At 57.2% G+C, this 24,121-nt stretch overlaps 1 protein-coding gene across 1 annotated transcript in view; it reads left to right on the top strand.

Annotated features, from left to right (window-relative positions):
* The window catches only part of EFNA2 (ephrin A2), a 42,865-nt gene extending 18,959 nt beyond the window's left edge, over positions 1-23,906 (top strand). The window contains exons 2-4 of the mRNA XM_088179348.1: positions 16,455-16,744; positions 20,041-20,106; positions 21,326-23,906. Of these exons, the coding sequence (XP_088035474.1) occupies positions 16,455-16,744; positions 20,041-20,106; positions 21,326-21,447 (478 nt within the window). The 3' untranslated portion in view covers positions 21,448-23,906. The remainder of the gene's footprint in view (positions 1-16,454; positions 16,745-20,040; positions 20,107-21,325) is intronic.
* Positions 23,907-24,121: the final 215 nt, after the last annotated feature.

The following is a 24,121-nucleotide window of genomic DNA, read 5'->3' as shown; positions in this document are numbered from 1 at the left end:
GCCTTCTGGCCAGGGCAGCCCCCCTCTCACCCAGCAGAGCCCCCCCCTCACCAACCCAAATCCCCCTCGCCCCCCACCCGCCGCCCCTTGAACTCAACCAGCCGAACGCATGAGTGGGTTTCTTCAAAGGGCCCCCCCAAAGCCCTGTGCCCCCCCCTCCCCGCCGCCCCCTGCCCAGCCCCGTAAGCCCCCGCTGAAAAGGCCGCAGAACAAAGCACAGGAAGGGATTCCGGTGGTTTCCGCACGGACCTGAATGTGGAGTCGCTCAATGGAAGAGGAGCCACGACGCGCCGGCGCTTTTCATCCCCGCATCCCGCTCCGGCCGCGGGGGCCGCGAACCCAGCGCTGCCCCCCGCTCCTTTCTCCTTTATTTTAATTTTATTTATTTATTTATTTATTTATTTTTTATATAGTAGTCTCAGATTTATTTTTCCACAGTGTAATTCTGAAAGACAGCGGGGATGAATTATTCATTCCCCCTCTCCGCCTTTGCATACAATCCCTGCCGGGGAGGGGGCCGTGGCGAATGCGTTTGTGTGCAGGGCTGGGCCGAGGGGAATGGAGATCCGTGGTTAAGGTTTAGGTGGGGGCATTGGGTGATTTTTGGGGCTGGAGCACGTGGGATGAGGCCAGGAAGTTTCCAGTGGGGAGTTTTTCCTTTCCCAAAGCTGCCGCGGAGCGGAGGGTCCCAGAGTGTGGGGGCTGGTGGGTGACCCAAATTTCTGGGTGTTTTGTGTGTCTGGGGGGCTCCAGGGTGGGCACTGTGGGGGCTTCACCCCCTCACCCACCCATGATTCTGGGTGAAAAAAGGGGAAAAAGTTCTCTTTTTTTCCCCTAAATTTCTCCTAAATTAAATGCTCCTTTAGCTCCACCTGGGATGTGAAGCCAGGCTGAGAAGGAGGAGGGATTTTTCAAAGAGCAGGATGGCTTCGGAGACCTGTGGCTGGTGCTGCCTTCATCCCTCTCCTGCCACTCCCTTCATCCCTGTCTTGTCACCCTCTTCACCCCTGTCTTGCACCCCCATCATCCCAGAAGAATTTTCCCCTTGTGTCCCCCCAGATCCCAACTCTGTGCCCTTCCCTGGGCACACAGGGGCACCACTGACCCCTGGCATGGCCCTGCCCACACCTTGGAGTTGGCTGCCAAAACCTGACATGGGGGAAAAAGGGGGTGAAGGGAGGGGAGGGGGGATAAGGAGGTGAATCTGTGCGAGGGGAGGCAGCACCTCGGGCAGGGCTTTAATCTGATTAGTCTTGGAGTGAATGGACGAAGTGAAAAGGCTTAAACCCCAGTGAAAGGAGAGGGGAGGAGGGGGGCACTGAGAAGTGAAGACCCCGGCCGGTTGCACCAAATTAGGTCAAATCTGGCCGGTGGGACACAAGGGGAAGGAATAAGGGGGGGGAAGAGTCAGGCGAGGAAATCAGTGTGGATCTGCTGGCACTGTGACCTCACCGCGACCGCTGGTGCCTCTGTTTGCCCCCTCCCTTCCCGGGGGACCGGGACCCTCCAGCCTGGCCCTGTGGCGGAGGTGCCAGGGAGGAGCCCCCCTGGCTGCTGGCTGTGCCCCGTGCCACCTGGAATGGCCACAAGGAGCCCGTTGGGTGCAGGGCGAGCTCCTGGAGCCCCGGGGCTGAAGCAAAGGGCTGCCGGGGGTGCTCCCCGCAGTCCCCTCGGCGGGGGTGGCCTCCCTCCCCTCCATCCCCTCTCCACCCGATCGATCCTTGCCCCGATCGATGGGCGCTTCCCTGCGGGCGAGGGGCGGTGCTGCCCGGCCGGGCAGGAGAAATGGCTTTTCGCTGAGCCTGGAGCGGGATCCAGCATCGATCTCTGGTGCCTCGTCAGAGATCAATTAGGCCGGTCATTAAGCCGTGCCCAGAGCGCAGCGGGAGCTTGGGCTGGGAAGGGAGCAGGGAAATGCCAGGCTGGCAGAAGAGTGCCCAGCCTGCCCATCCACACACCCTTCCCTGCCTCAGTTTCTCGGATCAGAGCTGGGCTAGAGGCTGTTCCAGCATGACTGAGAGCCTGGTGATTGTCCCGGGGCTGCTGAGCTGTTCCTGGCGCATCCTCCTGATGGGAATGTTTGTTTATCAATCCCTTCAGAGCCTCGGCATGGCCAGAGCTATCCAAGGAGCAGGAAAGGGCCGGGCAGGAGCGTGGCTGTCCCGGGGGGTGATAAGTGACAGGGTGTTCACGAACCCCGGGGTGTCTGTCCGTCCCACCCGGGCGTGTGTCCGTCCCAGCTTAGGGACAGCAGCGCGTGGGAGGCCCCGTGGGAGCAGGACAGTGACCAGGTCATTGTCCTGCTGGGAGGCCACGTGGAGTGGCTGAGACCACCCAGGCACTGCTGAAGGGACTGGACGGGACTCCCTGGACAGGAGAGCACAGGCAGGGATCCCCGGGGCAGGCCTGGCTGGGAGAGAGCCACAGGCACTCCCTGATGGGAAAGCAGGAATGGTGCCTGGAGGGCAGCAGGACCCACATCACCTCTTGGGTGGGAGTTTTTAAGGCTGGGAAGGAGCTGCTGGTTCTTGGCATCTGTGCAGGGACATGTTGTGAGCAACCTCTGCGTCCCCCTGAGCTGGCATCCTCCCAGCCTGGCATCTTCCTCACCTGACATCTTCCTCACCTGCCTTCCCCCTGACTCAGCATCCCCCATCCCCAACTTCCCCCAGCCTCATCCTGTGCCCATTTCCTCCCTTGGCTCAGGGTTTGTGCCTATCCAGGTGTGCTCCTGGCAGCAGAGGATGGCAAGAACAGCCATCATGGCACAGCCACCCTCTGTGCCACTGCCCTGTCATCCTCCCGTCAGCCAAAACCCAGCTGGAGAGCTGAGCTGAGCAAAGCAAACCCTTGGGTTTGGGGAGGGTGACCTGGAGCAGGTACCGCCTGCAGCAGCCACCTCTGCTGCGAGCTGCAGCTTCTAAGAAACAGAAAATAAGGAGAGTTTCAAAAAGAAAGAAAAAAAAAAAGGAAAAGTTCCCCGATTACATCTGGTGAAGTGACAAATCTGCCAGGCAGGTGATTATTCTGGGTACGGACGTGCCGAACACAGATGCCGATAGGATTAAAGGGGAAGGGGGGGAAGCTCACCCTGTTAAACCAACACCTGATAAAAGAATAAACCAACCCCAGGAATAAATTCCCAGCGCTGCCAAGGTCGTGCAACACCGGGCCCGCTGCTACTGCTATGGGGAAGGGACGATGTCCGAGCTCTGGGGTGACCCCTCTGGTTCTGGACCCCCCCGTGCCCGGGCACCCCGGCACTGCCGCAGCCCCCGCTCCCGGGAGCGCCCGTACCCGGCATGCCCTCGGCTGCCTGGTTGCTTTCCAGGCACGTCCCGGGCATCCCCTTGGGATGGCGCAGAAAATTAACAGCAGTTCAGATCTGAGGAACTTTATGACACGTGTATGATAGGACTGAACCAGGGCGTAATTGAATGACGGATGAGCTTCCAAGAGCCACATTTCCAGGGAGTAATGAAAAATAGAAGTGCTATTGACTAAAGGAGCTTTCGGCGGCCGGGCGGCACGGCGCGGGATGAGCCGCTGCCGGCGGGGGGAATGCATCAATACGGCGAGTAATAGCTCAGTTATTATAACTCTGGAAATGTCATTCAGGCCTAACCAGAGAACACTGGCTATTAACTAGCCTTAAACAGAACGCGCCGGGCGGGAGCCAGAGCCGCCAGTGCCCGATAATTATTTTACTTCTTTTCATGGCTCTGTCGCCTTTCCCACCACCGGGAGCTCGGCCTGAGTGCCCGCAGCCCCGGGGGTCCCTGTTCCTGCCTGTGGCACTGAGCCAGGCCCTGCTCCTTGGGAGCTGTTCCAGGGCAAGGCCCCATCACACCTCAGTTTGTCTCTGTCCCTCGCAGGGATTGCTGGCGTTGCTCTTGTCACCTGCAGCTGCAAGCTCAGGGCTGCAGGCTTTGTGCACAAAGCTCTCCGTGTCCCTTCCTGCATCACTTCTCATGCACATCACTCCCTGCATCCCTTCCTGCATCACTCCCCATGCACATCCCGTCCTACATCCCTTCCTGCATCACTCCCCATGCACATCCCATCCTGCATCACTCCCCATGCACATCCCTCCCTGCATCCCTTCCTGCATCCCTCCCCGTGCACATCCCTTCCTGCATCTCTTCCCTCATCCCTCCCCATGCACATCCCTTCCTGCATCTCTTCCCTCATTCCTTCCCATGCACATCCCTCCCTGCATCCTTCCCTGCAACCCTTCCTGCATCCCTCCCCATGCACATCCCTTCCTGCATCCCTTCCTGCACTTCTTCCCTCATTTGACCCCCACTATTCTTCCCCTCGTCCCTCCCCACATCCCACCAGCGCCTCTGCCGAGACATCCAGCCGGCAGCGATGGGATCTGGGCTGGCAGAGGCCGGTGCCCTGCGGAGCCCCGAGGTGTAATGAAAGCCCAGGGGAGAGTATCGAGTGATCCTAAATGGATTTTCTCCATTAGCTCAGCCCCAATCAGCCTGTTATCCGCTCCTGGAGCGCTCCGGGGCTGCCGCCACTGGCACTTAGAGAGCTGCCAGCACTGCCAGCACAGCACCCACCTGCCGGCACCGCCCGAGGGGCACCCATCCTGCCAGCCCAGCACCATCCCCCTGCTTTTGGGGCGCCCTTTTTGGGGGGGGCAGCGTGCCTATGAGAAGCATGGTGAGATGCAGGGAGGTCCCACAGCCCAGCCTTATCCCTGGGTACCCCAACATCCCACCCTGCCGTGGGGGAGGTGGTGGGGAGGGGACACGGCAGGGTGAGGGAGGGCAGGCTCCTTCCCACACGCAGCCGCTCCCTGCTTGGCAAGTCGGAGTTCATCATTAGCCAGGAAATAATTAATTGTTGGGCAGACAAAAGGCATCGCTCGGCCCCCCCGGAGACCCCGTCAAAGGGAGCTGTCAGGGGCGGGCGTGATAAATTACGGCTCGGCAGCTCCGCACTGCCGGGACGGGGGGACAGAGGCGTCCTTTGGCCGGGGGTCACCGCGGGTCTGGAACCCACCCGGTGTCCCTTGGGAATGCCAGGGTGGCACTGAACAGAGGCAGGGGGCTGCGGGGGTGACAGGCAGGTTCCTGCCCCGTTCCTGCTGTGCTCGTCCTTCTGAGCCGTGTCCCCGTGCCCGCCTGGCCCCGCCGTGATGTCCCGCTGGGCAGTGGCGGCCGATTTCCACCTCGTCGGCGTTTTCCCGGTGATTGCGGGGCCGGCACTCCCGCCGATCAAATTACCGCCGCCTCTCGTCCCAAATTCCCTGCCAGTCCAAGTGTTCCAAGGTTAAAGAGTCATTGGTGCTGCCGCCCCCCATCCCGCCACTGCCCGGAATTCAGCCGCCAGCCAAAAATAGAGTGAAATAATGCAGCAATCTGTGTTTATCCACGTTAATTTGTGTGTCTTTGGTCTCTTGGGATGGGCAATGTGCTCCCTGTTTGTTGCTCCTGCTGCTGGACCTGCGTCGTGCAGGAAGATCCAGCCCTGGGGCAGGGAAACTGAGGCACGGAAGCAGTGGATACCACGCAGAACTGTGTCATGTCCCGGTTGTGGCTCTGGGATGAGACCAATGGAATGGCTCTGGGGAGCTCCAGGACAGCGACTGGTTTGGCTCAGAGACCGGAGTGTGACACTGATCTGTCTCCTCAGTGTCCTTTCCTGCTGCCACTCCACCCCTCACAGCACCAGGGACACCCAAAATCTCCCTCCAGCCCGGTGACAGTGGTACTGGCAGGGTGGGCACCCCAGGAAAGGATCTCCCTCACGCCTAGGACAGCGGGGAGGTGACAACAGATGGGACAAGAAATGACCCCACATCCTGCACCAGGATGCCAGGCCCAGCCACAACGACGTCGGGGCTCAGCCGTGCTAATGAGGTCAGCCCTTGGGGGGGGGGGGGGGGGGCTGTTTACCCCATCCCCCGCTGGAGACCCCCAAAGGGCGCCTTGATCCGGCTGTCCCAGCGCGGAGCCGGCGCGGGCGGCGGGGGGCCCGGCTGTCACCGGCTGATAACCCCCAGCAGCTCCGTCCCGTGCCCGTTATCAGCGCCCGCCCGCCTGGCCAGACGCGGTAATTAGGGCGCTCAGCGTGAGCCACGGATGAGCACGCGTGGTCCCGTGCACGGCTGGCACGTGCCCGGCGGCTGGCTGCCAGAGACGAGCGGCACCCGACGGCAGCGGGGACGTGAGCGGGGCTGGTGTGCACAGGGCTGAGTGAGCACGGGGACACGGGCGCCAGCCTGGTGTTTGTGGGGTCACAAGTGCCAGCCTGGTGCCTGTGGGGACACGAGTGCCAGCCTGGTATCAATGGGGGCACCCATTGACCCACCTGACCCATGCCAGGCTGGTGTTTGTGGGGTCATGTGTGCCAGGCTGGTGCCTGTAGGGTCACAAGTGCCAGCCTGGTGTCAATGTAGACACCCATTGACCCACCTGACCCATGCCAGCCTGATGTCTGTGGGGTCTTGTGTGCCAGCCTGAGGTCTCTGGGGACACAAGTGCCAGCCTGGTGTCTGTGGGGACACAAGTGCCAGCCTGGTATCAATGGGGGCACCCATTGACCCACCTGACCCACGCCAGGCTGGTGTTTGTGGCCAGCCTGATGTCCGTGAGGTCATGTGTGCCAGACTGGTATCTTTGGGGTCATACATGCCAGGCTGGTGTCTGTGGGGTCATGTGTGCCAGCCTGATGTCTGTGGGGGTACCCATTGACCCACCTGACCCATGCCAGGCTGGTGTCTGTGTGGCCATGTATGCCAGACTGGTGTCTTTGGGGTCATACATGCCAGCCTAATGTCTATAGGGTCACGTGCTCCAGCCTGGTCTGTGGGGTCACATGTGCCAGGTTGATGTCCGTGGGGTCATGTGTGCCAGCCTGATGTTTGTGGGGACACAAGTGCCAGCCTGGTGTCAATGGAGACACCCATTGACCCACCTGACCCACGCCAGGCTGGTGTTTGTGGGGTCGTGTGTGCCAGGCTGGTGCCTGTGGGGTTACATGTTCCAGGTTGATGGCCGTGGGGACATGTGTGGCACGCAGTGATTTGGGAATGAATCACCTCCCTCCGGAGCCCTGTCACCGTCTCTGTCAGCCGCCACTGTGACCCCTCCTGCCACCTGGCTCTGCCCCTTCTGATCCCTCTTGGGCCCTCACTCCTCCCACAGGGCCTGATCTGGGTGTCCAGCGAGCCCCTGTGCTGGCACTGCCATGCCCATCCCATCACGGCCACCCTGTTGTGGCCACCCCTGTGTGCCCATTGCTCTGTGCCACCCTGCTGTGCCCATCCCACCGTGCCCACCTCGCTGTGCCCCCGGCTCCCGGAGCAGCCGTGGCTCTGCTGGCACTAACACGATTACCGTGACACTTCCCAGCCCTCGTCTCTCTGGCAGTTGAGTTTCTGCTCTGATTCGATTTGTGCGGATCCGGCTGCGGGTCCGGCTGGCTGCCGCCATCCCCGGAGCTTCTGGCACTCCCAGGGAGGGGCATCCATGGCTGGAGACCCCCCGGTGCCATCCCACCACAATGGGCACCGCGTCACCGAGGGCTGGCAGCGAGGGATGTCACATCCGCGGTGTCACATTCATGATCTGAGTGGTGCCTCTGTAGCTGGGAGCTGCTCCGTGGGGATGGCAGAGCTGTGCTGGGGTGTGAGGGTGGTGCCAGCTCCCAAAAATGTGTGGGGAGGGATGTGGGGCAGCAGGCCCCGCTCTGGATGGGGTCCCAAGGGGAGGAGATGGGGATGATGGAGTCTGGGGTGCCACAGAGGGGCACCAGGGTGGGGTCTCAGGGTGGCCTGGCACGGTGCAGTGAGGGGCCTGGGGGTCACTCACCCACAGCCCAGCCCAGGGCTCACGGTGCCTCCTCAGTCCCCATCCCAGGGACTCGTGGCCAGCGCCGTTTGGTGGCCACAGGTCCGGCCAGAGCAGCCAGGGCTGGGCTGCAGGAGAAGGAGCTGGAGCAGGACCTCTGTGCTGCCCCACTTTATTATTGAATTTAACCTACAGTCTTCCTTACATGCCACAGTGCCCGTAACTAGTGCAGAGGCTGCTTTTATGTGCAAATGAGGCTTTTTTTTTTTTAATCTTTGACAGAGAATGTGCTGTGTTTACATAACAGAGGGCCCTGGTACTCTGGAGAGGGCCACTGACAGTGCTGGCAGGAGATGTTAAGAAAGATCTAACATTTCTGATCTCTGTTTAGCCAGAGGCGCTGCGAGGCGGCGGGAGCAGCAGGGGAGGGTGGCTCTGGGGTGCCCGGGAGAGCAGCTCGGCTGTGCCTGCCCAGGACTCCAGGGCCAGGAACCTGGGGCAGAAAGGATGGAGCAGCTGCAGGAATAGAGTGACACCAGAGGGTCACGATCTGGGTGTCCCCAGAGCCCTCTCCAGGGTGTCCAACCTCATGGCTTAGGACAAGGCTGCCCTTCCCCTTCCTCAGGTGCTCCCTGAGGTTTGTGAGCATCCCAAAACCTTGGGATGACCAAAAAGCGGTGGTGAACCCAAAGCTGGTGGTGAACCGGCAGCCGGGAGCTGTAGGGATGAGCTGTCCCAGCTTCCCTCCGTCATCCACTGCCACCAGCAAAGGGAAAAACTCCTCCTGCCAGGTTAAGTGGAAAAATGACCAATATCCCGCGGCCTGCCAGGTTCAAGCGCATTAATTCCAGGGAGTCGGTTAATGGCAGTATTGATTAGTCTCAGCGCTGGGCTAACGAGCATCCATGCTAATGAGGGGTGAGTGGTGGGAATTGCAGCAGCTGGAGCGTTTCCAGGGAGCTTTGGTTGTGGGGTGAGGGTAGAGCTCCCCGGAAAGAGGCTCCACCTGCCTGGGGAGTGGGTTCATCCCCCTGGATAGGCTGTGGCACGTGGAAAAATGAATATTTGCATGTCAAAACCACGGTTTCTGACTGACACCTGTGTTTTTTTCTGGACAAGAGGGTGATGTCATGAGTCTGAGGGAAAAACCTGTCTGATCCATGCTTGGCATCATGGCAGGATCCATCCACCCGGCCTTGTCTGTGTCGTGCTGGGTCGTGTGGAACTCCCAGCTCCCAGTGCATCCATGGGGTCGTGGCTGTGGTTTGGGTTTATCCCAAACTCCAGGGCCTGCTCAGGGAGGTGTTTGGGAAGGAATTTCCCAATCCCAACCCCGTGCAGTGGGGCTGAGGGCGAAGCTGCCCTGGCTCTTCCTTGGAAAGCTGCTCAGTTTTTGAACTCTTTGCTTTTTTCTCTCTTTTTTTTTTCACTGCAAACACTTGAAAGGCCTCATTCCTCCCCTGCTGTCCTCAGCAGCTCCCCCAGCCCTGTCTCACTGCAGTCCCCATGTGGGGATGGGGGGATGACACCCCAAGTTTGGTTTGCATTTCCTTTGTGCAGATTGGCAAAAAGTGAGATGGGGAGAGAGAATGAACTTGGAGTTTGGAGAACCAAGAGCTGATTTTGCTTTGGGGTGCCCAGGAGTATCCTTGGAATGGCCCTACAATGGGGTGCCAGCCCTGGAATGGGGCGCAGGGATGCCGTGGGGTGCAGGAAATGGGGTGGGGTGCAAGCCCTGGAATGGGGTGCCAGCTTCACAATGGGATACCAGCCTTGCTGTGGGGTGCCATCCCTGGAATAGGATGCAGTGGGGTGCAGGAGATGGAATGAGGTGCCAACCCCACAATGGAACACCTGTCCAATATTGGGGTATCAGCCCCACAAAGGGGTGCCAGGGGTGCAATGGGGTGCCAGCCCCACAATGTGATGTCAGCCCTACAATGGAGTACTGGGGCTGTATTGAGATACCAGCCCCACAAAGGGGTGCCAGGGGTGCAGTGGGTGCCAGCCCCACAATGGGATACCTGTCAAATATTGGGATACCAGCCCCACAATGGGGTGCCAGCCCCACGAAGGGGTACAGGGGCTATATTGAGGTACCACAAAGGGGTGCCAGGGGTGCAGTGGGGTACTAGCCCACAATGGGGTGCCAGCCCCACAATGGGGTGCCAGCCACATCCCAGTACCAGCTGTGGGTGAGGATCAGTTCCCATTATTCCATGAGCATCCCCGCAGCCGGAGGAGGCCGAGCTGCTTCCGCAGCGTTTTCGGCAGGGCTTTGGTGGGAATCCTCTCCCAGGGACCACGTGCCCAGGCCCCGCCAGGCTGGCGCTTGCATTTAAACAAATTTTATTTTCTTCTGTGCATTAAAGCCTCCCCACAGCCTGCGGGATCGGACTCGGCTCCGCTTCCGGATCCGCAATCAGGCTGAAATAACAGCTCCGGGGGTCCCCATTTATCTCCGCGCCTCTCTCCTCCTGCATCCCATCTCATCCCGCTCTGTCACCCCATCCTGTAATATCTCAGCATCTCCCTAAAGCGAAAGATGACAATAAAGTGTAAATGGGGAGTGTTGGCTCTGGAGCATAATGATGGCAATTTAGATGCCAGCCGTCATTTCCCCGCCGTTGCCCCAGGTAACAGGAGCCGCTGAATCCTGTGGGAACGCGGCCGAGGCGGGACGAGGTTACCTCGGAGGCTGATGGCTGTCCTGGGATTTTCTGTCATTTACCTTAAAAGGAGGGAAAGGGAAATATCCGTCAATGAAGGTGTGAGCTCCGGCAGCGCCGGGCTGAGCTAGGCTGGGGGAGCTGCTCCCCTGCTCCAGCTGGGGCAGTGCTGGTCCCTGAGCAGCTCCAGGGATGCCAGGGCAGGGGAAGTGGCCCCTGGTTCTGCATGGAATTTGTTTTCATTACCCACAGTGCCTGCCCCAGTCCTCATCCCCATCCCTGTGCCCATCTCCAGCCCTATCGCTGTCCTTGTCTCTGTCCCTATCCCATCCCCACTCCATCCCTGTCTCTATCACTGTCCCCAGTCCCATCCCTATCCCAGTTTTTATCTCCATCCCCATCTCCATCCCTGTCCCTGCTATATCCCCTGCCACCCCTGTCCCCACCCCTCTGTCCCCATTCCCATCCCTGTACCCATCCCTTTCCTTATCTCTGTCCCCATCCCTGTCTATGTCCACATTCTTATCTCCATCCCTGTCCTTGTGTCTATCCCCATCCCCACCCCTGTCCCAATCCCCGTCCCCACCCCTGTCCCATCCCTGTCCCATCCCTGTCCCCACCCCTGAGCTCTCCGGCGCTCTCGGCCGATGTTAAGCCCAGACCCAGCTGCCCTCGCCATTCCCGATCCCGGTGATTGAGCTCCTGAATATGGAGCCGGGCTCGGAGGTTCGGAGCTGAGATAAATATCGGCATTAAAGCTGTCAGGGCCGGCGCCGCGGCGCTCCCACGGTGTCACCGACGGGGTCACCGATGGTGGCACCGCTGGAACAGGACACTCCCGCAGGCCGTGGCTCCCAGTGACATCCCTGGGGGGTTTCATCCCATCCCACTGCTCTCCAAAGAGGGAATTGTTCCCCAGAGCACCAGGAGGACCAACGGCCCCGGCCCTGCCCATGGTTTGGTTGGCATTTCCCAGGAGCGTGGTGGCAGCTGGGACCAGCGTGTTCCCGAGATTCCCTGGCTGGAAAGCTCCGGGAAAGGAGAAAGGAAAGAAAAAGGGGAAGAGAGAAAACTAGAAAGGAAAGGGAAACTGAAAGAGAAGGGAAGGGAGGGGAAAGAGAAAGGGAAAGGAAAGAACATAAACACGACAGGCATCCCTAAAGCCCCTCCAGTGCCTGGCTGGGCCCTGGAGAGCCCCTGTGCCCCCCGCCCCGTGCCCACCTCCCCGTGCCCCCCACCCCTCCCCGTGCCCGTCCCGCCCCCCACGCTCCTGGTCGCCCCCTCTTTATTTTTTTAATCAGCGGCGTCGCTTTCTGGCGCCGAAGCATTTCCCAGCCCCGCACTCAGGAAACCTCATTAACACAGATCAAAAGGAGCTTTTAATGATTTATAAAGGTGCAGCAGTTTGGAGAAATTAAATAATTTAGGTGCTGTGTGTACGGCGGGGTCCCTCCGGACCGCATTACCGGCGCTCCGTGAGCCACGACGCCGTCCCCGCTCTGTCCCACCGCGTCTGGGGACAACGCCGGAGCCTCCGGGGACTGGGACTCGTCACTGCCACCATCCCGGGGTTTGGGGTCGATGGGGACGGGGCGTCCCCTGAATGTCATCTCATCCCTGCCAGCGCCAGGGCTTGGCCATGGTGGGATGCTGGGATCCTCCGGCACCGCCTGAAGGGAGTTTGGGAGGTGTCGGTGCAGGGGACGCTCGCTCTCCAGCATGGAAAATATTTGGAAACACGGTTAAAATCAGCTGGTGGGGTGGTGGAATGGGGCAGTGGGATGGGATGTGGGGTGGCCGAACCTGCTGGACCGAAACTGGGTGGGCACAGGTGTCGAGGTGCATCCGGCTCCGGCTCCATCCCCTCCCAGCTCCGTCCGTGGCTTTTACCTCTTGAGCAGGGAACAGGGACCAACCTGCGGGACACTGGGACCGGCACACGGCCCAAATTCCCCCCGATGGCCGCGTCCGGCTCCTGCCCAGCGCTGCTCGTTGTCATCCCGCGGGTGACGCTGGGCTCGGGCTCGGCAGCGATTCCGGCTGCCCAAGGAGAAGGAGAAACAGATGGAAAAGCGGCTTAAACGTTCCCGGCGTGAAGTCCATTGCCGGCCACGGACATGCCAGGAACCAGCCGAGCAACAGGATTAATGCAGAAAGGAGCCGCTGGAAGGGGTCGGTGGGCGCCTACACCCCGGGGGCCCTTCCCTCCCACCCCCCCCGGCTCCGAGAGCCGCTTTGTCCCCATTTCCTGAGGGGGGGGACACCTTGCAGGGCTGTGGGAGCTGTGGGGGGGTGACATTGGCTGCTCCACAGCTGAATTTCCATCGGGTTGTGTTTAATAGCCCCAAAGAGGGCGGGAGGGCTGGGAGGGGGGGGGCTGGCTTTGGGGGGGCGGGTGGGGGGAGCTGCTGTGTTTTATTTTGCTCTGTAATAGGCTTATTACTCCTGATCACGCTGTGACTATTTGAATGAAGGAGATTTCGGGAGATGAAAGCGGAAGGGAGATTTTAAGTCTCTCAGCGCCTGGCCCCGCAAGGACGGGTGCCCTTGGAGAGGGGGGGACCCCATACCTGGCCCCCCTGCTCCAGTCCCCCCCTCACCTCTCTGCCCCCATGAGCCCTGCCTGGCCCCCAGTGGTTCCAAACCTCCTAATTTCCAGCCTCAATTTATTCATGGCCGGTTTATACCCATTTGTTTATGTGCCAACACCGTTCCTCAGCTTAAATAGCTCTTTTCCATCCATAATATCCCCCCCCTCCCCGTATTCCAGCGGGCGCAATCATATCTCTTTTCAAGCTGTTCAGGAAAGAAAAATCTGAATTATTTAACCCTTGGGACACTGGCTGGTCTCGCAGGGTGTAGAGAGACAAATCTGCTTTGTTCCTGTGCTGGGTCGCTGCCCGAATTTGGGAATTTTGGGAGGTTGCTGCTGCAGCTCAGAGGGGAAACTGAGGCACTGGCTGTGTTTGGGGGACCAGGACCAGGGTTTGGGTGTGGGATTTGCTCTCCTGCCAGTACCAGGGGTCTCCATCTGCAGGTGCCTCTCCTCTCAGAAGGGATTTCCCCTCCACAGTGAATATCCAAGAGGTAAAAATTTGGGAAGCCAATGTGTTTCCAGCGTGGTGTGGGGACACAGGGGTTGGATAATGCCAGAGGGGCTTCACCAGCTCCGAGATTTCAATTCTGGACAATTTCCCTCTGATGGATTCTTGCTCCTGTTGTGGAAAGGTGTCACAGTGCTGGGAAGTTGTTGATTAACTCCCAAACCTGGTGGAGCCAGGCTGGGTGGGTGACATGTCCTGTGCTGGGGCCCCACAGTGCTGGAGAGTGGGAGTGTGGAGCTCCAGATCTGGAGTGTCCATGGAGGGTGTGCTGCCAGGCCGTGGGTTGTCCTGGGGTACATCCCTGGTGGTGGCATTGTCCCCATCCCATGGCATCATCCTCATCCCATGGCATCATCCCCAACCCATCCCATCATCCCCATCCCAACCCATCCCATCATCCCCATCCCATCCCATCATCCCCATCCCATGACATCATTCCCATCCCGTGGCACTGGCTCTGGTGCTGGGATCATCCCCATCTGTGGTGTTATCCTGGATGCTGAGATCATCCCAATCCCATGACATCCCTGTCCCATGGCACCATCCCAATCCCATGACATCATCCCAATCCCGTGGCATCATCCCTGTCCCATGGCATCATCCCAATCCCATGACATCATCCCAATCCCATGACATCATCCCAATCCCGTGGCATCATCCCTGTCCCATTACATCATTCCCATCCCGTGGCATCATCCCTGTCCCATGGCATCATCCCAATCCCATGACATCATCCCTGTCCCATGGCACCATCCCAATCCCATGACGTCATCCCCATCCCATGGCACCATCCTCATCCCATGGCATCATCCCTGTCCCATGACATCATCCCCATCCCATGGCATCAGACTGGGATGCAGTGTGGGAGCCCAGGACCCCGTGCAGAGTGGGGTGCACCATTGGGGGTCCCCACAAACCCCCTCACCCAAAGGAGGGTTCCCTCTTCCCCACAACTCCCCCACACCCGTCTCCGTCTGGGCCATTAATCAGCTTTAATCAGCTTTAATTCAGCAATTTGTCAGGCAGGTGAAGACCCTCGAAGTGATTTTTCCCCAAAATATAATTATTATTACTATTATTATTCCCCTGATATGTGGGCCCCCCCCCCCGCCATTGCTTGGGCTTTAGTAACGATCATTAAAATAAATAATTTTTTTTTAAATAAAAGGCAGCGAGAAGAAGGTTTTTTTGTTGGTTTTTTCTTTAAATATTTTTTATTGTTCTCCGTGCGTTTGAAAATTGTTTCCCAGTAAATTCCAGCCCTTTGTATTAATTTTACATTTTCCAATGTTACCTTGCCAGGGGCAGGGTTGGCACAACTGGCTCGGGAAAGGAGAGGGAAGGAGAGGGAGAAACCCTGCTCCTTAATTAGCGCGTTCCCTGTGTGATCAGAGAGCTTATGAGGCAGGTAATGAGCTGGGGGGGGGGGCTGCAGGACCCCCTCCCTCCCCACACCTCCTCCTTTCTTCCCCCCCTCTTCCCTTTTTGGGGGTCACATCTCCCGCTGCAGGGATGGGGATGCATTTTTGGGGTGTTCCTGGATGAGCTGAAGCCGTCTCAGCAGCTGCCAAAACCTCGGGGGGTTTTGGGAGCCCTGAGATGCTGCTTTGGGATGTTCAGGGGGTTTGTGGTCACTGTCCAAAGCCCACCAAGGCTGTGCTGACCCCTCCAGCCAAACCCTGGAGCTGTGGGGTGAGCCCTGTGATGAGGTTTTGGGGTGAACTTTAAATTAATTCGGAAAAAAACCTCACTCAGCGAGGAGGGGAAGCCAAGCTGCGAATTTGGCCTTGAGCTCCACCAACTGTGGTGCTGGAATTTTGGGGAGGGGGTCACAGGGCCCGACCCAAGGAGCTGGAGGGGGGGTGTCTGGCATGTGCCACGGAGTTCTCCAGTGCTGCTAATCCCTTAATCTCTCTGATAAACCGTGCCAGGAACACCACTGACACCGGGATTGCGGCGCCGCCGGGAATCAGCATTTCTGTGTGGTTTTCTGCCAAATGGTGCCGGTTCGCTGGCATGAAACAAAGAGAATCTGAGTTAATCTGGAGGTTAATGGGGTTGGATCAGGGCTTGGATCACAGAGAAGTGAGGCCCACAGAGAAATTGTGGCTGCTCCATCCCTGGGAGTGTCCAAGGCCAGGCTGGGCAGGGTTTGGAGCAGCCTGGGACAGTGGAAGGTGTCCGTGTGTGGACACACACATTGACAGAGCTGGGGAATTCCAGCTTGGGAATTCTTTTCAGGCCTGGATTTCTCCTGACTCTCAGCTCCATTCCCAGGCTGACAAGCTGACTGCAGCTTCAGTTAGGGAGGAGTCTCCCAGGGTGACAACATGGTGACAAACAGAGTGGAATTCATCACCAACATTAACCCCTGGTGTCTTTCCCGTGGGACACATCCTGAGGTGCTGTCCCAAGGATGTTTTTCCCAATTGTCCAATGAGCTCCTGTCCTGTCCTGGCTGCACTAACACACTTTAAATCCGGGCTGTCTGTACAATAAATTGGCCTTTTTTCCCCAAAGAGCTCCGTGTGTGTTGCTGTCCTTTCTCTCTCTTTGCAGCACAGTGACCACATCCGTGCCCATGGCAGGGGGGGCTGGATGGGCTTTAAGATCCTTCCCACCCAAACCATGCTGGGATTCCATGGTGCTGTGGTCACTCAGCTCTGATAGTCCAGGATCAGCTGGGTCTATCACTCTCCTCAGCTCATTCCTTTTACAGTCCCAAAACTTTGGCAGAGTTCCAGCCCAGAACAGAACACCCACGAGGTGTTTAAGGTCCCTCCCAACCCCAAACCTCTGCGTGGGTTCCACGGGGGCGTCCCCAAACCATCTCGAACTCCATTTATAACCCCCCTGACCCACTCCCTCCGCAGGTTCCACCGCGGGGACTACACGGTGGAGGTGAGCATCAACGACTACCTGGACATCTACTGCCCGCACTACGAGGAGCCTCTGCCGGAGCGCATGGAGAGGTACATCCTCTACATGGTCAACTACGAGGGCCACGCCTCCTGCGACCACCGGCAGCGCGGCTTCAAACGCTGGGAGTGCAATCGCCCCGACTCCCCCAACGGGCCCCTCAAATTCTCCGAGAAGTTCCAGCTCTTCACCCCCTTCTCGCTGGGTTTCGAGTTCAGACCCGGCCACGAGTATTACTACATCTGTGAGTGTGGGTGGGGAGGGGTTTGGGGTGTCCCGGGGGTGTCCTGCTGCCGTGGTTTGCCAAAGTGTTGCAGAATCCTCCACTAAAATTGCAGAGTGTCCAGCTCAGGGTAAACATCCCATAGAAACTGGGGCTGAGTCACAGCTCTAGGTGTGAGAGTGACCAGGACTGACCAGAGGCACTGGTCTGATCCCAGTGGGAATGGCACTGGGAATGGCCCCAGCCCTGGACACTGCTCCCATGATCTCCTGTGTATTCCTCAAAAATATTCCTCAAAAATATTCCTCAAAAATATTCCTCAAAAATATTCCCGTGGTCTCACATGTAATTCCTGTGCTCATTCCCATCCTCTCACATGTATTTCCATGCTCTCATGTGTCATTACTGAGCTCTCCCATGTAATTCTCATTCTCTCACATATATTTCCATGCTCTTGTGTAATTTCTGAGCTTTCCCATCCATTCCCAAACTCTCCTAGGTATTTCTGTGCTCTCGTGTAATTCCATGTATTTCCTGTGTATTCCATGCTCTTACATGCAATTCCCATGGTCTCACATGTAATTCCTGTGCTCATTCCCATCCTTTCACATGTATTTCCATGCTCTCCCATGTAATTCCTGTGCTCTCCCACATATTCCATGCTCTCACGTGTGTTCCCATTGTCTCACTTATATTCCCGTGCTCTCCCATGAGTTCCTGTGCTCTTGTGTGTAATTCCTGAGCTATCCCACATATTCCATGCTCTCCCATGTAATTCCTGTGCTCTCCCGTCTATTCCTCTGCTCTCTCTTTTAATTTTTTTTTTGTTTTGTTTCCAAAGTTCTAACACTCTCCTGTGTATTTCTGTGCTCTGGTGTGCAATTTCTGTGCTCTCCCATGTGCACCTGAGCTCTCACATATCATTCACATGTAATTCCCACATATATTCCCGTGCTCTCCCATCTAATTACCGTGCTCTCCCATGTATTCCATGCTCTCATGTGCAATTCTTGTGCTCTCCCATCTATTCCATGCTCTTACATGCAATTCCCATTCTCTCACGTGTAATTCCTATGATATCTTATATATTCCTGTGCTCTCCTTTGTATTTCTTGCTCTCGTGTAATTCCTGTGCTCTCCATGTTCATCTGAGCTCTCACATGTAATTCTCATGTTCTCACATGTAATTCCTGTGCTCTCCCATGTACACCTGAGTTCTCACATGTAATTCCCATGTTCTCACACATATTCCCATGCTTTCCCATCTATTCCTGTGCTCTCCTGTGTACACCTGAGTTCTCAAATGTAATTCCTGTGCTCTCCCATGGTATTCCATGCTCTCCCATGTATCCCTGTGCTCTCCCAAATCTGGGCTCTGTTTCTCACCCAAACCTGACCCCTGAACTGCCTGGCGTGCTCTGGAGGAAACTCCGGTGCTGGCTGCAGGACGAGGGTCCCTGGCAGGGAATTTCCACCTCCAGAGCATCTGCAGGGGCAGGAGGGGGGAGAGGAAAATTAACCCGGCAGTGCTGGCAGCAGGTGCTGGGATAAAACCCGAACCCAACCCCAAAGGAGGCAGCGCGACCCCAACCCTGCCGCCCTCACCGGAGCCACGGCCACGCTCCTGTGCCTTATCATTCCTCCTCTTTTTCCTAAAGCAGCTGTTTTCAGCCCACTTAATTTGTTCCTTTTATCTATATTAAATTACCATTTCCCCCCTCTCTCTTCTCCCCCGTAAAATGTCACCGGCGCAATAACTGCGGCCACAACTCCGTCTGTCTCTCTTCCCCCCACCACCAACTCTCCCCTCCCCACTTTTATTTTATTTTATTTTATTTTTTTTTTTATTTTTTAATGTCGTTAGGGAGAGATTACACAGGAGTAAATGGGAAGCTGATCATTGCTAACCCGGTTAGAATTCCCGTCATGCGGAACATTAGAAATTATGCCTCTTTGAGGAACCGTATTTAGCAGACATGAAAGAAAAGAAATTACCTCCTCCTCGAGCCCACGGATTGGAATCCATTAACCCGACGGCACCGGGACACGCTCGTGCCTCTGGACTGGGTCAAGGGCACGGGCTGGCCCTGGGGATGGAGCTGGGATGCAGCAGGATGGGGTGGGATTCTGTGGGATGGGATTCTGTGGGATGGGATTCTGTGGGATGGGATTCTGTGGGATGAAATGCTGTGGGATGGGATTCTGTGGGATAGAATTCCATAGGATGGAATTCTGTGGGATGGGATTCTGTGGGATGGGATTCTGTGGGATGAGATGCTGTGGGATGGGATTCTGTGGGATAGAATTCCATGGCATGGGATTCTGTGGGACAGAATTCCATAGGATGGAATTCTGTGGGATGAGATTCTGTGGGATAGAATTCCATGGGATGGGATTCTGTGGATAGGATTCCATAGGATGAGATTCTGTGGGGTAGAATTCCATGAGATGGAATTCCATGGGATGGGATTCTGTGGGATGAGATTCTGTGGGGTAGAATTCCATGAGATGGAATTCCATGGGATGGGATTCTGTGGGATGAGATTCTGTGGGATAGAATTCCATAGGATGGAATTCTGTTGGATGAGATTCTGTGGGATGGGATTCTATGGGATAGAATTCCATGGCATGGGATTCTGTGGGATGGAATTCCATAGGATGGGATTCTGTGGGATGAGATTCCATGGGATGGGATTCTGTGAGATGGAATTCTGTGGGATGGGATTCTGTGGGATAGAATTCCATGGGATGGAATTCTGTGGATGGAATTCTGTGGGATGCCCGTGGTGCTGCTCAGCTCAGCACTTTCTCCTTTCCCCACCATGGAGTGAAGTGCCAAAAAGGAAAAGAAAATGGGAGGGTAAAAAAAACCAAAACAACACCCCCATGGAAGGTCGGCAGCAGCTGTGGAGTAGCTGGGATGGAGGATTTGGGATGGAGTAGCTGGGATGGAGGAGTTGGGATGGAGGAGTTGGGATGGAGGATTTGGGATGGAGTAGCTGGGATGGAGGAGTTGGGATGCTCATTGTCCTGCTCATCTCAGCACCTTCTCCTTCCCCCTTTTCTTTCCAAAACGGAAAAGGGAAGGGTAAAAAACCCCTACTTTAATTAAAAAAAATATATATATATATAAAAGTAAATCTCTTTTTATATATTAAAAATACTCCCATTTTCTCATCTTGAGAGGAAGTATCACCCCCATAATTGCTGCGATTCCTCCCTTTCTCCCAATGTTTATTATTTTCATTCAGTGCCCTGACCCTGGTTTTGCTGCTGTCCCCACATCCCACCCCCTTTGTCCCCTTTTCCTCCCTCAGCTGCGTCCCCCCCGAACACGGTGGACAGGCCCTGCCTGAAGCTGAAGGTTTATGTTCGGCCAACAAGTAAGTGAGAGGTTTGGGGGGGTCACTGGGGGGGTCCCCAGGTCCTGCCCACGGCTTGGGGGCGAGTGGTGGCCTTTGGGTGCCACCCCGGTGGTGACAGGGATGGGGACAGAGCCCTCAGCTCTGTTGGAGCCATCTCAGCACTGTCCAGACAGAGAGATAGAGGGGGAAAAAAAAAAAAAGAGTAACAATAATCATCGCTGCTCAGTGGCTACTTTTCTGACTCGCATAAATCAGCCATTTAAAAAAACAAATTAATAATTTTCTTCTCCTGTTAACGTGTAATTAGCAAATGGCAGCGACTCTCCCTGGGGACAGCGGAATGTCACCGGGTAACCGATGGCTCTCGCCTCCCTTCCTTTGGTGGCTTTAAAATAAAACCCAACATAACGGAACCATCTGTAAAATCTCATCTCATGTTCCGTTCAGGATGAGGGGGAGAAAAAAAAAAATCTCTGCCGATATTATTTTTTAGTATTTTAATAATATTGGGATTTTGTTCTGTCTTGCAGAGGGGAAGGGAAGGGGAAGAGAGGCTGGGCCTGGGGATGGTGGGAGGTCCCTGAGGGGGCGCCCCTTGTCTGGGTCTGACCCTGGGATGAGTCTGGAAACCTCATCCTGGCACGAGGGACCCTCTGGAATTTTGGGGGGACGGGAGGATCAGGTGGGTGGGACGTTGGAGCATCCCCAGGCAGGACCAGACTCTGTTTGTCCTGATTCTAGGCCCATAAAAATCCATAATTCAGTGACAAACCGGAGCGAGCTGAGGCGGGGGAGTGGCCACATGGGGTCCGATGTGCCCCGGTGTGTCCCGGTGTGTCTCCTGCGTGTCCCCCGTGTGTTCCCTGTGTGTCCCCGTGTCCCCCGTGTGTCCCCCGCTGTGGCCGGGACCCCCAGGCTGTGGGCAAGGGCTGACCCTGCCCCGAGCGGCTCCATCCCCGGATAAACCCCTGGGACAATGTCACCTGCCTGTGGCACACGGGGACGGGCTCCGAGGCTCCGTGATCCCGGTAAAAGGGCAGGATCCCACCCTGGGGAGCCCCCCGCGGCATTGCCACCCTCGCATGTCCCCGTGCCAGCTCCCGGGGGGTGGCAGCTGCGCTTTTGGGGTAGCAGGGATTTGGGAAGGGGTCATTGCCCAGCTCATCGGCACGGGGATGCTGCCAGACACCGAGCATCACCGCAGCCATCCCTCCCTCTGTTCCTTCCTTTTCCACAGACGATTCCCTCTACGAATCCCCGGAGCCCATTTTCACCAGCAACAACTCGTGCTGCAGCCTCAGGGTGCCGCCGGCGGCGCTGGCGGTGGTGCCGGTGGTCTGGACGCTCCTGCTCTCGTAGCACCGACACCGAAGCGCCGGGAGCGGCCCCCGGGGATGGATCCTGCCCGCCCCGAATCGCCTGGATGGTGCCCAGGGAGGGTCGGTGCTGCCCGCGAGGATCCTGTGGCCGCCTGAAGTCCCCGCCGTGGCACGGCTGTCCCGCCGGGAGCGGTGCCGGGCTGTTCCCCGGGGATGGATCCCGATTTCCATCCCTGCCCTGCAGTTCCGGCTGTCCCGGTGGGGCGTTGCTTTTTACATTTCTAGACCAAATACAGAGTCCTCGTCCATTTGTTTTTTTTTTCTTTGGTTGGTTTTTTTTTTTTTATATATATATATTTTTATTTTTGTGGTTTGATTTGGTTTTTTTTAAAGAAAAAAAAATAATTTTATTTTTATTTGTTGAGTTGTTCCCATCGGGTCCTCCTGGTGCCAGACTGACCTGCACGGGCTGGGCTCGGTTCCCCATGGAGCCCCCATTGTCCCCTCCGTGGGCAGAGCCACCGGACACAGCCATGGTGCCACCGGCTCTGTGGGCATGGACTCCTTCCCAGCCCGGCCACAGGACGTCACGGAGCCGGACCTGCCACCCCCGGCCACCCCCTGCCCTGGGCACGGGGGGCCTGGATGGACACAGCCCCCTCTGAGCGCCCGGGGCTTCACCCCGTGCCCTCCACTCGTGCCACGGATGTCACCGTGGATGTCACGGATGTCACCGCCGTCCCCGTGGGACACCAGGGTGGCTCTGTGAGCAGCAAAGGAAATTGGATTCAGCTGGCATGGGGACACTGGGATGGCCGGCACGGAGAGCACCGGGATGTCCCCCATGGAGAGCACGGGGATGGTCGGCACGGAGAGCACCAGGAATGGTCAGCTGAGACAGAGAGCACCGGGATGGCCGGCATGGAGAGCACCGGGATGTCCCCCATGGAGAGCACCGGGATGTCCCCTATGGAGAGCACCGGGATGTCTGGCCAGCACACCAAGCACCGAGGATGGCCAGCATGGAGAGCAGGGAGTGGCCAGCATGGAGAGCAGCAGGAGTGGCCAGCACCCGGAGCACCGAGCGGCCACGGGCATGGAGAGCACTGGGGACGGCTGGCACTGAACACGACTGGCACTGGGAGCACTGGGAGGGGCTGGCACTGCCAATGGCCGGCACGGGGGATGCCAGGAATGGCCGGCTGGCACGGGGAGCACCGCCGGGCGCTGGGAGCCGGCAGGCCGGGCTCGCCCAGCCGTGGGCATCGCTCCGAGGGCGTTTGGCTGGCACCAGGGCAGGAGGAGTGTGTGCCATGGATTTTCCTCCTCCACCCTGCTCCGTGTCCCCCTGATGCTTTGGGGGTACAGGAACCCCCATGGGGGGCTGGTGGCAGCCTGTGGGGCCTTCCTGGTGCTCCCTCATTGTCCCCCGACATTCCAGGGCTGGGCTTGGGGATTTTTCCCCTTTTCCTTTGCATTAATAATTAACTCCCCCTCCCCAAACCCCAAATCCGAGGTTGGCCCTGACCCCAGGGGTGGCAGATCCCCAGGGAGGGGTCACCCTGCAGCCCCAGGGTCTGACCCCTCCTCGCCTTAAGTCTGGGGCTGTCCCACCTTGGGGGGGTCCTGTGCCCATCCCACAGAACCCAGGGGTGGTCGGTGGTCCTGGGGGATGTCAGAGATGGGCTCAGACCTGGCTGGAGCCCCCCCAATTCCCAGCGGATCCCGGAATCCCAGAGCTGGGAGGGGGCTCTGTCCCTGTACATACAGCGCTATACTGTGAGCGTTTTTTTTATGTATTGTTGAGAATGGATTTTATGGAAGGGTTTATCTTATTTTTATTTTATTTTTATTTTTTAGACTAGGAAGCTGGAATCTTGCAATAAGCTCATCTTGACCATCCAAAAAAAAAAAAAAAAAAGCAAAAAAAAAGCCAAAAAACCCCCCAAAACCCGGAAAAAAATTACAAAAAAAAAAAAAAAAAAGACAAAAAAAAATACAAGAAAAAAAAAAAACATAATTAAAAAAAAAAAAATTGCATTCCCTGCCGTCCCTGTCCCGTGTGTCCAGACCAGGTCGTGGTTCCGAAGGTGACAAAAGAATTGTGTTTATTGGGGGGGGAGGGGATGTGGGGAGCACCCGCTGGGCTCCAACACGGAGCCGGCAGCACCCGCCTGGCCTTCGGTCTGTGTTTTATATATATATAGATTATATATATAAATATCTATATTGTGTACAGCGACTGTGGGAGAGTGGAAGGACGGAGGCAGCAGTGGGGCCGGCGGGGGGGGAGGGCTGGGGGTCCCCTGGAGCAGCCCCCCCCTGCCCTCGGTGCTGTCCCCCCCTCCCCGTGCTGGTCCCCGTCGTGCCTCGCTCCGTCCTTCGACATTTCTGCTTTCGTCCTCGACGTCGTGCTGATGGTAACCGGATCTCTCACCCCCCATTTGGATTCTGTATTTTTTTATAATAAAATACAAATAAATGTCGTGTGAGGCCCTTGCTTTGAGGAATCACTTTTCCCTCTCCGTGCGGATCTGTGTCCCCTGTGGGGGGTGGCCAAGGTTGTGTCCCCAAAAGGTTCCCGGGGTCCATCCCTGCTCCCTGTGCAGCCCCGTGTCCCTTGGTACACCAAGGCTCTGCAGCCAGACCTCCCTGCTGGGTGGTGTGTTAATTACGGGAAGGACTTAATTACCCTGTTAATTAATAATAATGGA

This window comes from Sturnus vulgaris, chromosome 26 (genome assembly GCF_052056855.1).
Source record: "Sturnus vulgaris isolate bStuVul1 chromosome 26, bStuVul1.hap1, whole genome shotgun sequence".
NCBI lineage: Eukaryota > Metazoa > Chordata > Aves > Passeriformes > Sturnidae > Sturnus > Sturnus vulgaris.
The sequence above is the reverse complement of the archived record's forward strand: the minus strand, read 5'-3'. Positions and strand labels throughout refer to the sequence as shown.